General features: G+C 51.5%; 1 protein-coding gene across 1 annotated transcript in view; it reads left to right on the top strand.

The window, feature by feature from the left end:
- LOC106810287 (agrin-like) overlaps positions 1–18,544 on the top strand; it is a gene marked incomplete at its 5' end in the record, with an annotated part of 36,824 nt that overhangs the window by 1,724 nt on the left and 16,556 nt on the right. The window contains 2 exons of the mRNA XM_014813584.1: positions 246–359; positions 1,105–1,257. Of these exons, the coding sequence (XP_014669070.1) occupies positions 246–359; positions 1,105–1,257 (267 nt within the window). The remainder of the gene's footprint in view (positions 1–245; positions 360–1,104; positions 1,258–18,544) is intronic.

Raw genomic sequence — 18,544 nt, 5'->3', positions numbered from 1 at the left:
TATATATATACACACACACACACACACACACACACACACACACACACACACACACACACACACACACACACACACACACACACACACATGTTCTACAATCAACCTAGCACTCTGCAGTTCATTTAGATGTGCTACAATTAGCTATAATCGATTCAGCTAACTTTTATTTAATTCAACAAGTCGATCACATTTCCATATTTGTTCAGGTCTCAGTATCCGTGTCGATCATCAGGGAGAGTGTCAGAACACAACTACTCCAGAACCCTGTAATTGTCCTCATCACATCAACACCGTGTGTGGTACTGATGGAAACACATACCCGAATGAATGTCTGCTAGACTGTACTGCTAGGGAACAAGGCGAGTAAACCTACAACTGCACCATAGACATGGTGGGCTATCACTCTCAATTGCATATTTAACAGTCCTCGCCATTCACCTCAACTAGGCCTACAGCTGTTCTGCTAGCATTTACATGTACCTAAGTTACAACTTTTTCGAAATTACAACCTAAAGTACTGCTATCGCACGCAAATGTTGGAGCTGGGCCCAAACAGTATCCGGTACGAAGTCAATGCTAGTGAAAATTTGTTCTAAGTAGCGCACGTTTTGCGCAATTTGTTCTAGTACGCGAGTTTTGTAAACGAATTTGAAGACGCAACTCATCGAATGTCACCGAAAGCCTAAACATGAGATATTTCACCACGTAGCTAAAGTAGCAACTGTCGTGCGGTGGGATCTGCACACCGGCACTACAGGCATCAACCCCACTCCCCCACCCCTATTCACACAGCTATCTCACTGCCATCCACATTGTACTTTCTTCCGCGATACAGGGCCTTTGTACCGGGAGGACACCGATCCTTCTCCTTACCCGGTATCCCAACGCCACGCATATATACGGGGTTTCCAGCGTCCTCTCTGTGTACATATCTGCAACTATACACCGGCGCATTCTCGCGTAACTGGGCGAATAACAATGGACCGAACAAACAATTAATAAACATAAAAACAATAAACAATAAACACGAGTCGAATGATAAACAAACAAGATGGCCATCTTTCGCAAGTTCACGAATAACGTAGCGATTTCATATTTGTTCAGGTACCAGTATTCGCGTGGACCATGACGGAGAATGCCAGGACACATCTACGCCTGAACCCTGCAACTGTCCACGTCATATCAGCAAGGTGTGTGGTACCGATGGAAACACGTACCAGAATCCGTGCCTACTGGAGTGTGCTGCTCGAGAACAGGGTGAGTAAAACCACAAGAGCATTGACATATTACATGTCGTATACTATGGCATGATGTAGCCATAATTAGTCACTGTTTCCCGAGGCTATAGTGAGGGTTCGACACCGACTGACAGTGCAGACGTCAGTGTTAATAACTTCGCAGCAGACGATAATCGCCATCATTAGTATAATACGATAAAAACCAAGCGCCAGAATACGCACTGCTGTCCTCAATAGCATTCACTCGAAAATCAGCCAGTCCGAGGTTGTAAGTGCAAAGGAGAATTAGTCAAATCAGGCTGAAAATAGAAGACTACGCAACAAACGAATTCTCGCCGTTGACAAATTTCTCGGCTGGCTCTCCGCCTGTTAAGCGTGCTGCGTCTATTCCCGCACTCTTACGAAAATACTCAATAGCTAATCAGACAATAGGATTAAACACTAAGCTCTTTAAAAAATCGGTTGTAAGAGTGTTCATATCATATTTCTGGTTGAGGAATTTAAAACGCTGGCCGTTCTGTCTACATAAAAATGACGATTGCAGATGTCGTGTATGTCGTGGGTTCTCGCAAGAAACGGCAACAGATATAATGCGCCAATTTGCAAGTGTGTCTATCATGCCCCCCCCCACCCCACCCCACCACATACACACCGCGCGAGTTTCCACCCGGATATGTGCGCAACGTAGAGTACTACTTCCCGTTAGAGACACTCGTCCAGCATAAGATGTAGGTACGAGCAAGGCGTTGCCTACAGCCATGTCGTAGAAGTGTTCAACGTAGAAATGTTCTATGTAGTTAGAAATCATAATTAGTAATTCGCGGTGTCGACACGGGGTAACCTGTGAACGAGGGGCGAAGGAGCGGTATGGTGCCAGGCGTCGTTCAGTGCGCCGGCGCTCAAATACCCTGTTTGAATCATGAATTCAATTGAGAATTCTTTCTCTGTGCATTCCACTCTCAAAGAATTATATCACTTCATTATAATATATATATATATACACTTGTCTTGCTTATTCTGACGTCTCTAACATGACTAATATACACCCGGAACCAACGGCCTCTGACTCGTAGTTAATAACTACTGGCGTGCGTCGTTCATGGACAAACGATCAATCAGTTAGCCCGCAGTGAACTCGACCTGTACCCTCACACACACACGCACGAACGCACACCGCACGCACGCCCGCCCGCACGCACGCCCGCCCGCACGCACGCACGCCCGCACGCACGCACGCACGCACACACACACATACACACACACACACACACACACACACACACACACACACACCACCGCATCCACCACCACCACGCATCACAGCAGGCAGCAGCAGTAAGTCAGCACGCACGCGGAAGGATGCGAGCGCTGATGAGCGATACGCTTCCGCTGGCTGCTACATTACGCCACGTCTTCCTCTCCGTGCGTAGCTAGCTAGCTCGTCCTCGCCCCACCTTCCTGCCTCCGCGTGTGCTTATTGCCCCGGTGCTGAACTGACTGACTGATCACTGACCGCATGCCTCGCTTCCTACACGTAGGCACACACGAACGCGCAGAGAGAGAGAAAAAGAAAGAGAGAGAGAGAGAGAGAGAGAGAGAGAGAGAGAGAGAGCGAAAGAGAGAGAGAGAGAGGAGAGAGAGAGGAGAGAGAGAGAGAGAAAAGAGAGAGAGAGAGAGAGAGAGAGAGAGAGAGAGAAGAGAGAGAGAGAGAGAGAGAGAGAAGAAGAGAGAGGAGATTAGAGACAGGTAGAGAGAGAGAGTGCGAGAGGGAATAGAGAGAGAGAGAGAAAAAGAGAGAGAGAGAGAGAGAAAGAGAGAGAGAGAGAAGAGAGAGAGAGAGAGAGAGGAGAGAAAGAGAGAGAGAGAGAGAGAGAGAAAGAGAGAGAGAGGGAGAGAGAGAGAGAGCAACACATAGAGAATGCCGGCGCGTGTGTACTTGTACAGGACACATAATAGGGAATAAGTCGATTACGGGACAGAATACATTGCACTAATGTTAAAACAGGGGAACAATATGCTCGCGCAGAACACCGCGTGAAATTAAGGTTCCGTTGGTCAATTACCTGACTTTCAGCAAACTGTGAATGCAGCGTCAATCTGTTGACGACGAATGCGACGTTGTTACTATCACCAGGAGTAAATAATAAACAAATGTGTTATTATTTACTCCTGCTATTACGAATGTTTCGACCGAACACTCGCCAGAATCAACAGCACTTTGTTACAGATCAACGAAAACAGTAGAGAAAAAGAAGAGAAAGAGTTGTTGTAATGATTTACACAAAGGCCTCGTATAATTCAATTAATCACAACATGGTCAACGCGCGGACACGTAGTTGACCGCGCAGCGCAGACGTTAATACTTAATGCAATAATAACATTCCTTGCATCGGCACAATCGCAATGCCAATCGCGCATGCGCACACCACGCTTCACGCCGCCATCTTGCGGCTATATCATCTTTATATTAACCACTAATTATAGTGGCTATATATTAACCAGAGCAGCGCATTCAGACGCCCAAATGTCACCTTAGTAGGCATTGCCCATCGCAGCACAATTAGCATTACTTCGCAGTTGCAAACGTGCGCGCGCGATTACGATATATTTAATATTCACAAGACGCACCGACACACACAAATATACGCTGCAATGTCGGCGAGAAGTCACACCGCCGCCGTCGGTTTCCGCCGGCCGCCGCCGCCGCCGCCGCCGCCGCCGAAGCTTTTCGCCATGTTTACATTCCCACACGTGATGTATATGTATAGTTTCTAGCTCGACGGCAACGCTACAAAAATATTCACGTGTAACAGAATTGTGTTCGTCGCCATTACGATATTAATGTGCCGAGCTCGACATCACGCGATGGTATATCGAATTATCGATAGATCGATATTCACGGTAACGAGTAAAATAATAATTAACAACATCGCTAATTAAAATGTGAACCCTGTGTGCAAGTGGACTAAACGTTCTCGCGAGATCGGGTACACGTCACGTCATCACGCGGTAACATTTTTTTTACACTGGGTCAACCACGACTGATGCTGCTACTGCTGCTTGCTATAGGTCTAACACAGTATTACGACAGCATTCCCTATCATAATAAATGTCGGTTATATTTATACATATATATGTTCACTCACAGCGTGTATACGTGTACTAGATTTCGCTCAAATTGTACGATAAACAAGATCAAACGCAAAGCACAAAAATACCGCTTTGTCACTGGTACGTATCACCTCAACCTGTATATAGGACCTGTTGCAAGCTGTATATAATAGGACTACTAGCCTTGCCGAGACTGCAAAACAGGCAAATACTGTGCATTAGCCAACGACTCCAGAAGGCAATGTCATTCGACACAATATAACAGAGAAGTATAGTACGCGCACAGTAGTGTGCGCGATTCCCTGACGCTGTTGCCCGTACGTGCACACGCAACTCGATTACAGACCCCCCAAAATACAAGGCAAATCTTCCGGCTATACTACGAAAACACAATATTCACTCCACAACATAATTCTATGCTTTAACAAACAACCTATATATACACATATATATACATATATATATACACATATGTATATATATATATATATACATATATATATATATATAGTAGAATATCGCACACACTTATGTCTTTATTAAAAGAACACTATTATCATGGTCATGTTGTAAAGGTGCTCACCATCATGTAAGCACACCCATGGCACTTGAAAAGGCAGACTTGCACACTGCACGCATGACTCCTCCCACCACGCCGTAAAGTTCATGATCATCGCTAACCACCGCCGCTTTGTATGTATGTATGTATGTATGTATATATATATTATGGCACATTTCGCATGTCAGGTGGCAAATCTGGCCGGTAGATGGCGACACTGATGTTTGCGACCATGCATTACAACGCTCGCTATCCACGGCGCTATATATGCATCACTTCTTCCGACAACATATACAACGTACGCCGCGTAGGAAGCACAATGACGACACCACCCCCCCTCCCCGATTCCTTCCACGCGACGGTCATCCGCGTGTTACCAACCTCCCCCCTCCCCACCCCTGTTTCACAGCACGCCTGTTGTACCCAAATCCCCCCACTAACCACCCACCCCCCAGCGCGCTTACATTAACCGCGACCACCCTACCTGTAACGTTGTGTTAGTCACCTGTGTACGTACATACGCACAGTAAAAGACGTGTGACGCAGCACTGGTGGCTAGCTAAGCTATCTCAGTAGCGGCTCGTCTGGTAGGCACGTCAAGGGTGACGACGAGAACGTGTGCACTACGCATACTTACGTTCTACGTTCACGTACGATTACCGCCTCCACGCGAGGACGGTCCGAGACGACACGCTGATCTGTGCTACCTATCCAGCCACCCACCCTAGCCTCCCACCACACAAACGCATCAAAATCGGGCGTATAGTACAACAACAACGCAGCAGCAGCAACTGCACGTATTCTCTACACGTATTCTTCGAAACAATCGGGGGTTTCTTCGCAGCTGGATTTCTCCACAACGATTACGCACGTGGAAGCAACCGCGTCGGGGTCGTTTCGAAAACAGGCTGAAAAGTGCACTGCTAGACATGCCAAAACGAAACGCATTTCCCTCCAGCAACCGCGCACACAGGGCGAAGTGAGAATACATTGGTAATATATTATACACCACAATAACCTCCAATCGAATACACTGCATGCTGTAGGTGGGGTACGGCAAACAATCAATTTCACACAAGGATGATCTGATGAGGTCGCGAGATCACTCTGTGAGTGAAGGACGAGAGGATAGAGGCAGGAGGATGAGGGAGAATGGACGAGGGAGAAGGAATGAGGGAAGATGGATGAGGGTGGAGTATTAAGGAAGGAGTGAAGGAAGAGAGGATGGACGAGGAAGGATGGAATAAGGGATGAGCGATGAAAGAGGAAATGAGGGAGGATTGATGAGGGAGGAGTAATAAGAAAGGAGTGAAGGAAGAGAGGATGGACGAGGAAGAATGGAATAAGGGAGGAGGGATGAAGGAGGAATGATGAAGGAGGATGGATGAGGGAAGATGGATGAAGGAGAAGGTGGACTGGGAGAATGACAGTGGCGTTACCGAGTTAAGGGGCAAACGTACACACTACTATTATAGCTGCTAGCTACTATAGCCACTAGCTATTATACACATATGCTAGCTACCACAGCTACACAAACTAACAGCGCAGCTACGTGCACTATCCCTAGCACATCTACAGGTGCTAGCTACAGGCACTAGCCATACTACGGCTAAGATATATATATATATATATATAAATGTAGATATAATCGCACTAGCCGAAAAGCAACTTGATGATCATTTCCATTACCGTTTCCAATCCCCTGCGCTCTATGGCACATCGACATGTTGTATGTACAATAGGGGGGAGCATAGTGCTCCAGTCTGTAACGAGCCACCTCCCAACCACCGCTCCGAGCTGAAGCGAAGATAAATAAATACCCGGGGCCGTGACGGGAGGCGACTCGCTGCTTCGAGACGGACGTTTTAATACTACTGTCATGAGCATAACACATCGTCACACAAGAATGGCAATATGGCAACAGTCGAGTTCAGATCAGAGTTTTCTAGCTAGAGATACCCGCTTTCGGTGGCCATTCGTTATATGTGCGGAGGTCCAGTTCCCTGTCGTGTGTTAATAGTCTCAGTTCTGATATGCCTTGTATAGGATACCGTGTGGATGTTCGTTTCGCATGTCTTTGAAGCCAGGTTCCACCTTGGCTCATGCCTACCGATTGCTAACTGGAAAGATATATATCCCAGGGCTCATGGCAACCCTCTGCTCACTGGAACTGTATGTTCCTGGGCTCATGCCCCGTCCTGCTACCTGAAAAGATATATCCCTGGGCTTATGCCCACTCTTGTTAACTGGAAATATATATCCTAGGTATCAAGCCCACTCCTGCTAACTGGAAAGATATATCCCAGGGCTCAAGCCCACCCTCTGCTCACTGGAACTGTATATCCCAGGGCTCAAGCCCACTCCTGCTACCTGGAAAGATATATCCCAGGGCTCAAGCCCACTCCTGCTACCTGGAAAGATATATCCCAGGGCTCAAGCCCACTCCTGCTACGCTTGGAAAAGATATATCGCCTTGGCTCGAAGCCGCGCTTTCTGCTACCTTGGAAAGATTATCTCCCTGGCTCAAAAGCGCCACCCTCTGCTTGACTGACGAACCGTATATCCCTGGCTTCATGCCCACCTCATAGGCTTACCTGTGGAAAGATATATCGACTGGCGCTCCGAAGCCCACTCCTGCTTACCTGGAAAGATATATCCTGGGCTCAAGACTGCTCGCTGCTACCTGGAAAGTATATATCCCACGGGACTCAAGCCCACCCTGCTGGCTCACTGGATACTGTAATCCGCAGCTCCAAAAGCCGCATTCGCTGCTACCTGGACAGATATATCCGCAGGGCTCAAGCCCACCCCTCGTGCTCACTGGAAGCCGTATATGCCCAGGGCTGAAGCCCACTCCTGCTACGTGGAAGAGTTTATCCCAGGGCCTTCAAGCCCACCCTCTTTCTCACTGTGAACCAGGTATACCCCAGCTCATGCCCACCCTTTGCTCACATGACAAAGGAGTTATAAAACTGGAACTGTACATCCCTGGGACTATGCAGCGGCGTCTGCTCAGTTGGTAAGCGCGTGCTCGCTGTGTTCGCTGACAGTTGCGTTCGCCACCGTGCCGCAAGCCCTCGGCTCATCGTGAATCGATCTCCGTGTAACTGCATCAGTTTCCCCTCCTCCTCCTCCAGCAGACCCGAGTCAGCTAGCACGAGCTGTTTCGGCGAGCGCGGTCGCGGGGCGTCCGCTGCCGTGCCATCCGCCCCGCGGGCGGGCGGACTGTCGTCGCAGCGCCCGAGGGTCGAGTGACGCGTAGTTGAGGCTCCTTGTCGCGCCTTCTGCTGCGGCAGCGGGCGGGCGCGAAACCTTTTCCCGATGCTCAAGGTTCTCGTACGGCTGGCACTGCAGACGACAGCTACTTGCGGCCTGCCGGCAGGCCGGCAGCGCGCGCCGGCGACTTGGGCGACGCGGCGGCGACGCCGACCCGGAGCTGACGCCGCGGCAACAGAGCTCACGTCTTCCCGCCGCCACCGGCATTATGACGGCGCCGGCGTCCGGGCTGTGCGAGACGAGCGCTGCACGCCGGTGCCGCCGGGGGCGCCGTCGCGGTCGCCGCCGCGGTCGGCGACCAGCGCGGGGGCCGACGTCTTGCGGCCAGCGACAGGTGCAGTACGGGGTGCGCGACTTTGCCAGGACCAGCAGCTTCAACGGTCGATACCGGCCGCCGTCCCCTCCCTTCACGTCGTTGCCGCCGGCGACGGCGACGCAGCCTCCCCGGAGCCCGCCTGCTCCGGGATCGATTTCATCGACGTGTCGATGCTGAGCGGCTTCAGCGGCGCGAGCGTCGTCATCGCCGCGGCAACCACCGGCCGCTTGACGGGCTCCGCCGTCGTCGCGGCCGTTGCCTCGGCGGGATCGGCCTCGGCCAAGACGTCCGGCTCCGTGCCGAGATTGAACGGGTCCGGCAGCGGCTTGAGGGTCGTCCTCGTAGTCGTCGTCAACTTCGCAGCAGAGGACGTGGTCGCTAACGAGTTCGCGACCGTCGACACCGGCGACAACGGAGGCTGCTCGGCGCACTTCGCCGAGTAGGGCGTAGGGGACTTGGGCGGAAGAGAATTCGCGGCAGTCACCGGCGGCCGCTTGACGACAAGAGGCGCAGCATCCTTCGCGTGCAGTGCCGTCGCCGCGGCAACGTCGGCGGTCGGCGACCGCCTCTCGTACGACATCGTCGCGTACGCGCCGTCGGCCGTCGACGTCCCGATGCGAACCTCCGTTTCCAATGGCGACTGCATACTCGTCGCGCGATCGTCGGCTCGCGACTTCACCACCACCGACGGCTTCACCTCATCACTAGGTGGCGCTGCCGTCACCGTGGCGATGTTCACGTAGTCGTGACTCTCGACTGTCGCCGCAGGCCGTTTCGCGTCATCCGTCGCCGTGGGCAACCGCGTCAGTCGCGCCTCCGGAAACTCGATGTTCACATATTCACCGGCCGAATGCGGCTCGCTCGCCGCCGCCGCCGCACCTGCAGAGGGCGCCACCATGTTCATGTAGTCGAGCGACGCGGACGCCTTGTGCACGTCGACCTTCAGGCGGCCGGTGACCTTGAGCGACTTGAGCGCCCTCTCGCTGTCGGCTTTCGCGGCGCGCGCGGCCGCCTGCTCGCTTCCGTACGAGTTTGTGCGCGAGCGGTGGTGATCGCTGCCGTGAGAGTTTGCACGAGAGCGCGCGACGCTCCCGCCCGCCGCCGCCGCGTCGCCGCCGCGCGACCCCTGCCGCGCGTGGTTGCCCGCGGCAACGACGGCGCGCGCCTCCGCCGCCGCCGAGTTCTTGCGGCTGCGCGGCTGCTGCGCGGTCGGGTCGTCGCGCATGCCGAACGAGTCGCGGCGCCCCCTGCCGCCGAGGTCGGGACTGCCGAGCAGTGGCTTCGTCAACGACTCCTGCGACGTCTGGCTCGCCGAGTCCGGATCGATCTCCCACTCGACCAAATCCTCCGACTTATACGAGTGTATCTTCGGGGCGCGCCCGCCTCCCCCGCCGCGCGCCGCCGCGTCGTCGTCAGCGATCTGCGGCGCCGAAGCCGACTTGCGCTCGTCGGCGGCCACGGAGACGTCCAGGAAGCGGCTGACGGCGGCGACAGTCGCCGGCGGCGGGCGGCTGCCGATCGAGTAGGCGCGCCCGCGGTCCCCCTCGGCGTCCGCCGTCGTCGTCATGATGTGCTTGCGCAGCGCGGCGGCGCGGTCGCCGAGCGAGTACGTGCGCGTGCGCTGCTCCACGTCGGCCACCGCAGTCAGGTAGCTGTGCACCTTCTCCAGGTGGTACTCACCCTTGACGGGCGGCGGCGGCGGCGCGGCACCGCCCGTGCCCGGCTTCATGTCCAGGTAGCCGGACGACGAGGTCGTCGTCGTCGTCGGCGACGTGGTCGCGGTCGACTTCGTCGTCGGCTTCGTCGCCGCGCCGGGCTTCATGTCGAGGTATCCCCCTCCTGCTCCTCCTCCGCCTCCTCCAATGCTCGTCTCGGACTTCTCGCGCACCGGCGACAGCACGCAGCCGACCGGCGTCATCTCGAGATACGGCGCCGCCATCGTTGCCCCTTCCTGCCGCTCGGGGGCGCCGCCGGGCACCATGCTCAGGTAGCCGGCGTCGACGCCGACGCGCCGCTCCCCCGGCGCCATCTGCATGTATTTGCCGCTGCCGCCGCCGTCGCTCGGCGACATCGTCATGTAGGACGACTGCTTGTCCTCGTCCTGCTTCATCATCGCCGGCGCGGCGCCCCCTGTCGGCGACATGTTGAGGTACTCGTCGGTCGTCACCGCGGCGGCGCGCGGCGGTGACGTCGCCGCGACGACGACCCCGCCTCGTCCCCCGCCGTGGCGCTCCGCTGGGTTCATCTCCATGTAGCCGGTCTCCTCGTGGTCGCTCGCCACCTTATCGTGCACCCCGCCACTGCCGCCTCCCCCGGGCGTCATCGCGAGGTAGTCCTCGGGCGTCTCGTCGGTCGACGGCAGCGGCACGTGCACGGGCGAGTCGGCGAGCAGCCCGCCGTACGGCTTCACGACGCCGAGGTACTGCTCCGACGACGGGCTCGGCGACGACCCGAGATCCTCGAGCGAGGCCGAGCTGTCGCTGTCGCCGGCGGCAACGGCGGGATTGAGCGGCGACGCGACGGGCGGCGAGTGCGACTGTGGGGAGCTGGTCGAACGCTGGTACATGCTGTGCGGCCGCAGGTACGCCTGCCCCGCGGCGCCGAACTTGTATCGCATCGCGCTCGGGCTGCCCGCAATCACGCGATCGCCCTCGCTGCGCGTGCGCGACCGTGGCGGCGGCAGCGCGTCGCCCCCCGCTGCGGCGGCGGCCGCGGCAGCAGCAGCGGCGGTGGGGGGAGCGGCGCTGGCGGTCGTGCGGCGGTGGTGCACGCCGCCGATCGGCTTGTTCGTACGTTCGCCGACGCTCGTCGATCGCGTCCGCACCTCGTTCTCCTCGTGGTGCAGCGAGCGCATCGCGCCGAGGATCGCCTCGTGCATGTTCTGCGCGATGATCGTGTCCTCCGTCTGCATCCACAGCTCGCCGGCGCCCGTCGCCGACGAGCGGCCGAGCTCCATGAAGAAGAAGCAGTCGGAGTGGCCGCAGCGGCGGATGCTCAGCAGCTGGAAGGTGAGCATCTCGGTGGTCGGCGGCGCGTTCATGCGCACAAGGTTCACGCTGTCGGCAGTCAGGCACAGCCGGTGCGCGCCCGTGATGCTCTTGCTGCTGCCAAGGCCGCGGTTCTTGATCGTCACCTGCCAGATGTGCGCGAACGTCGGCCGGGGTTTCTCGTCGTCGCTGCCGCTTCCCTCGGGCCGTGCGCCCTGCTGCAGCACGAGCAGCGCCGCCAGCCACTCCTCCTGCTCATGCTCGTCGTCGCAGACCAGCGTGAAGCAGTCGTCCTTCGTGAAGAGCGCGATCGCGTGCTTCTGCTTCGTGTCGGCGCGCTTGTTGATGTTGAAGCACGTCTTGACGGCGATCGCGCGCTTCGGCGCCACGCCGCCGCGAAACTTCTTCTCGGAGTCGTAGTACTCGAGCCGGCACGGCCCCGCCGCCGACTCGTCGTGCAGCACAAAGAATTTCTTCTTCATCGTCTTCAGCTTGCGCAGGTAGCCCATCTTGCGTACGTCGGCGAGCGACGGCGCCTCCCTCGGCGCCCTCTTCAGGGACATCGCGGCGGCGGCGCTCGGCGGTTATCGGTCGGCTGGCAGCGCGGGAGAGTTGCGTGGCGTGGCGACGTTACCGCGGCGACGCGTACACTACTCGCTGCGGCGTCGGCGTGACCGCGATTCGTCGGAGCGCATGGCGGGCGGCTAGATGGCGTTGTCGTCGGGAGCGTGCGACGCCGATCTCTGCGATGGAGCGACTCAGCGAGCGGCGATGATCTAAAACGAGCAAGAAACACGAACATGGATGAGCGATTGCTATAGCATGGCATGTGAACCATCAACCCAACCATACGTAAAACCTTAGTAACTTGACTTTAGTAGTGATTAAACCTTACATAATTACCCTTCACTCTTACAGAATCAAATGACACCGTCAAAAAATATCGCAATAAATGTATTAGGCACACTCTGGTTTTCGTTGTCTCGAAAAAAAATGATACGAGAAAAATGTCCATGCGTACATACATACACAGTGACATCGTCGTGTTTTCTGCTTTAACACGTGTACACTGCTTGTAAGCGGTTGCGCGACACACACTGACCTTATCGCCGGCAGCTTGCAAGAAACACGTTTGACCGGTATGCGATCAATTAGGAAAGATTCTTCTCTACATTTTTTACGGCCAGTTTAAATTGGCGAAAATTTACAATCAGACCGATACCCGTGCTACTACAAGGTAACTTCTACACCTCTGGTTATAGCTGGAGAATAACAGTGTGACATACTTATATTGTTATATATACTTCTAAGAATGATCACCTGCGAACACTACTACTATACGCATATATATATTTACGACTGAACTGCGTAATTAAACTACGCCTCGCACATTTATGAGTATTACTCATAAACACGAGTTGTGTTCTTACACACCATTACTCTACACAAGTTGTGGACTATTAAGTGTTTATGAACCTATGTATATTCATGTGCTACGGTGGGTGGGGTTAAATTAGGGGGGCCCGGGGGCCTTCTGAACTCTGTAAGCCACACTGTAAACAACAATCTATCTGAAGCCTCTACGACCACCCGAAGTGCACGCTATAGCAACGTTAACTTAGTGCAAGCAGGCCTGACACGAGTCTTGTTTCTCTCAGGCAAAACGTGCGATGCGAATGCGCGCCTGCTTTCAGTTTCAGTGAAATCTTACGCGTGCGCGCTGCAGGTGAAATTCCTTACCGCAAAAACAAAAACATCATCGAGATCAAATTTGCTAGATGCCGTAGCGTAAATCCTAATAGACGTAAACATGCTTATTTAACTCGTCCCGCGTGTATTGAACTTCCACTGCGTGCAGTTGACTACACGACAGAAATCTCGTCTCTCGCACGCGCGCATGTGGACTTTGTTCGGCGTGGCTCTGGCAGACCTCATGACGAGGCAGCAGCTCCTAGTCTATCGACCTCACGCACACACGCGTCCTCGCCACTTGAACCTATGTTATGACTGCCGTGCGTTCTCACGCACACGTGTGGGGGAGAGCGCGCCCGTTGCACGACCCCGGTGAAATACCTCGCTAGTTAACGGCCACCGCTGCACAGGCACGTAACAACACCGCGAGAGAGACCACACCAGATAGCTAGACGCACGATCTCATCTCGCCACACTCTGAGCCATCCCCGTATCATTTCTCAGTCTCAGTTGCGGTGAGGGTAGATTTCAGGGGTGCGCCGCATCCAAAAGCGGGTGTAGCGGATTTTTCCGCCGCTTGCCATAAACGCAACTACCTGTACACGCGTGCAGCGAACAGAAAGAGATTTAGACTACCCTGGCCGACTTAGTGACCGAACAGGTGAAAAATTCACAAAAAAACTGTGAACAGAGCTTTAAAACTAGTTCAATTTAATGCCGCACACAAATGCTACTGGTACTGTGGTGAAAACAGTCGTAAAACGCATGCCCTGGATCACTTTCAGTGTTGTTGTTTTTTAAAGGTTTTTTTAAACTCGGTTAAGAAAACTTCGTTTTGAGTAGGAGTTCTGCAATACAGTCCGGCAAAATCTTTAGGTTCTGTACCGGCCAAACGTTTGATTGTTTTTGATAATGTTTTAAATTGTTTTGATAATGTCGGCCGATAGCTGGCGTTGTCCGGTAGAGTGACAACAAGAGAGTAGGCTGCTCGCCACGAGTTGGTCACTAGCTTCTTTTTGGCCTCCGTGCTTTGACGTGAGGGCAGCAATGTAGAGCAGCAACGTATAGGCAGCTACGTGTCATGTCTAGACATGTAGTTACACCAGAGTTTACTTATTATAGCTTAGGACGACGATTTAATATAGCCGGGGAGATGCGCTGAAGTCTATTAAATCTCAATCTTTTTTCAAGGGTGAACGGAGTTCGTAACTGTAAACGACTATTATGAACGAATATTGAGAATCAATGAGCTGTAAACAAAGATGAATTAACGAAAGAAATATATACCGACACCTTATATGTTACAGTATTGTGTCTATCAGCGTGCATTCGTCGAACCGACCGCTATAGGTTCATTTCATCCGATTTTCATATTAATTTTCATTCGTTGATTTCTTGTTCGAGCAGGTTAGGGCGTTTTAAAAGAAGACATGCATATAGAATTACATGTACACTCACAGTCACAGCTTACTTACTTATCAGTTTATGGTGGCACACCACTCATAGAGTATGTCAATTATTAGACTTTGGAACGAGACATTATCTTCTTCAAACACAATCAGTCTGCCCTGATACCACTGTCTTACCTACCACCTTCTCTCATTTTCTCCTAGTCCTAACCTTGTACCACCCCCACCCCCTTCTGACCCAGCCATGTCCCTAGATGTCTCGATAAACAAGACTCATTATGTCTAGAGCCTTGGTTCCAGATCACCCATTCATTTCCCCACACCCGAGATTTAATTGACGGTTCGTTTACCTTTTTCACGAGTAAATAGCAATGTTCTGTTATTTTTGATTATCAGCTAGCTAATACCACGTGCACATGCTAGTTTAGGCCCTGGGCGCTGCTAAACTCCGATTAGAGTTCAGCCTATAATGACTCCACTATACGTTTGGAAAATAATTTTTAACAATCGGAGTAACTTCAGAGAGGTTATATCTAGTATAAACGAACCATATTTTAAGGGGTTGTCTTATAAGTTATACTGTCTTAGTATGGCTGGCACCAGCTGACTGATGTACAACAGTATACATATGAGACTGGACCCAAAACCATGAATTCCAGAATGTGAAATAACCTAATTAACAATGAGCTTTTCAAGTCAGTCCGACGATATTGCTCTGCTGATCAATGAACAAGCGAGTGTACAAGTAGGTTCACTCTCGATTAAAAACAAGAAAATTCATGTGAAAACTCAGTAAAAATGCCTTGATAACGACAATTTTCAAATAGACTGCGCCATCTACAGTCATCCGATTGCTTCGTTTTCTCCAATGCGTACATAAGTAGTTGACACCAAAAGTGACTCATTGCATCCGTCTATGGTTGCCTAGGGTACTCAAACTGCTATATACATACCAGCTAGCTCGGGTTTGAATAATAGCTGTTCTTACATGCACGTTTCTAATCATTTTTTCTACCGAGATCGTGAATGATGCGCGGCAGACAAGTCTTTGTGCTTGAAGTAGTTCAGTTTCACTTCAAAATCAATCACCCGGGATCTCCGCGTGTGTTCCTTCCGATGTAACTAGCTAGATTACGACGGTTGGTATTTTCATCGATCAGTATTGGCCTATTATCCAAAACAAGACAAGAACAGCGCACACGTCAATGTGCCCTACATTTAGATTCTGACTATCAACAAGTGAAAACGAGTAAGCTGCTCTTGTTTGAACAACCGTGCCTCTGTATTTACCAGGAGCCTAGATTACTCTGTAGGCAGACCTACTGAGCCACAAACATGTTTACTAGCTCAACCCACGCTATCTCACCACTCTCTACACACCAGTTCACGTGCATTCCCCATCACTACGGATAGACCCCACACTACAAGCAATTTGCCTCAAGCAATTTGCAGACGAAACAATTAGGCAGGCCAATAAAAGGTTAAACACTTATACTAGGGCAGGCAGTCTATATTTAGGAATATATGAAACTATATTGTATAGGTTTTCTTGGCTGTAAATATCACATATATCAAGAGTGCATAATCCAGATGAGACGGGATACTAGAGAAGCGTTGCCGAAAGGAGGTGTTGACCCGAAGTGCTGAGCGCAGATCTTGCGCGCAGTTCCGCGGCAAGGCGCACGCGACCGCGGGAACGTCCTACGACAGTATGCAGCGCTGGCAGCTATGGATCCGTGCGCCGAATGCTTAGACCGGCGCACGCATCTATAGCTGCCAGCGAACAGTCCACAATTTTAGTGGGGGACACAGAGGGCAGACATTTGGGACGTGAACAGTGTTCACATGTGATATGCTTGTTAAACTGCCACAGTAGATGCAAAAGTGATCAATTAAATACTCTGTGCGTGTGCTCATAACTAAAGCCTAGCGCAGACCTGCGATTTTTGGTTGCTGGTCGCTGCAACCTGCAACCGCAAGCGATCGGTCGATGTGTCGCCGCGTGTGCGCACACATGCGATTTCGAAGCAATTCTAGAACAATTTGGGAACAGTTGGGAGCGACAAGTCGCTCAAAATCAAAACGGTTTGATTTCTTGCAACTCGTTGCAAGCGACCAGAATCGCTACGGGTTGCAGTTGCACGTTACCGCAGACGTAGCGATTTCACAGCTTTTTTACAGCGATTCTAAAATCGCTGTCGAGATGCATGAAAAAGTCTCAGGTCTGTGCTAGGCTTAACAGTCTTACTGTGTCATTCTATGTTTAACGTATTAATTACAGCTGTACCTCAGTTGTATTCGGCATCGTGAGCTTTTAGCTGACAGTGGCAATTTTCCCAGTTCAGTAACATTTTGACTATCAAATGTGCGAAGAGCTATTAACTACGACTGCATCGATATATACCTAGACCAAGCTATATATTAGTATCATGATATTTGAGCTACGATACGATACGTATTAATATGTATCGCGATATGTTACATAATACCATCATAAAACTGTTGCAATGTGCAACAAGTAAACAGATTGGCTCGAATACCCAACTATAACCAATCATCTAGCCGAATGCAGCAACTGTGCAACGTGTTGTGTGCGTGACTTTTGAGAAACGTCGTTACATTTTTCGTTTTAATATGAACTTACGGTGCACATAGTGATTAGATAGCAAATATGGCATTGTAAAATCAGTTAATCTGCATGCTCCTTTTATCATATGGAAAAATGAATGGTGCACCTGACTGCGATTTTGACAACCTGATAAAGGTATAAATTGGATGGTTAACTTTGAATTAAGTGCAGATTTCTTTTTGGTGTATTGTGGAGTATCGATACTCAAGTGAAGCTATATCATCGATCACACCACTGCCATTATCTCCATTGTATTACGATCAAAATGTACTGCTACCCCCTTATGAATCAATGAGAAAAATATTTGTAAAAATGACACCACGATGTGTATACATATATATATATACGGTACTGCTGCGGCATTGGTGCAAAATTTATGTAAGCGCACCTGGGTGGGATACATTTCTGCAAAAAAAAATTCCAGACCATAGAATGCACAGGGACGCAGTTCATGCAGATATGAAGTCATTCTTTAGTCTGATGATAATTTGGTAATATCCAAGGCTTCTAAAGAAATTATGCTCTGTCAAAAACTAAGTGATTATAAGTGTTATGACAGCTAGCTAGAATAGGTAGCTCCAAGAAACGGTCATACATCAAAAGACCGCGTGTATATTGACGTTAGTCACACAGCCTGGTCGGGCTAGCTAAAGCCCCGGTCACAACGGATCGTACGAAATTTTGTCGTGGTGGACCCATAAAATATTTGTCGTGGACAGATCTTGCAACATGCCCGAAATGTATTTCGAGTGGTCACAAGGGCTACGACACATCAAAGATGGTTTGGCGATGGGGACGCGACAGAAAAAAAAGATATGTCGTGGTTATGTCGTGTGTGTGTCGCAAGTCAGTCGTGCGTCAGTCGTGAGTTGTCAGGCATTGTCGGGGGGCTGTTTTTCACGTGAACAGGTCGTGGTTCACTCGTGGGATGCACGTGCTACAGTCGTGCGACTTGGCGCAAACAGTCGTGGTCATTCGTGGGTCTCACTCGTGTCACTCGCCGCGTCGCGTCTCCCGACTATATAACTAACAGGCCCCGTCTGTGCCTGCCATTTGCTGCAGAGATTTTCCAGTGGATACATCGAAGTTCTGCCCGAATTTTGACATTTGCACCATTTAAATCAAAGTTTATACTCCAGGATGCCTCTCAAGAAAAGAAAACCAAACAGATAAAGGTGTAATCCTAGCAGTTGGCCTTGCGTGTGCGAGGCACACTCAGCAAGCAGCTCGTGAACATGCCGACTCCATCCGCATGACGGCCCACTAAGGTCACCGGAGATTTGCCGCTCCAAACTCTAGTCAAGTACTGTAACTGCCCCAAACATCG

Source organism: Priapulus caudatus, unplaced genomic scaffold, assembly GCF_000485595.1.
Source record: "Priapulus caudatus unplaced genomic scaffold, Priapulus_caudatus-5.0.1 Scaffold427, whole genome shotgun sequence".
Lineage (NCBI taxonomy): Eukaryota > Metazoa > Priapulida > Priapulimorpha > Priapulimorphida > Priapulidae > Priapulus > Priapulus caudatus.
Note: the sequence above shows the minus strand (reverse complement) of the source record. Positions and strands in the feature narration are given on the sequence as shown.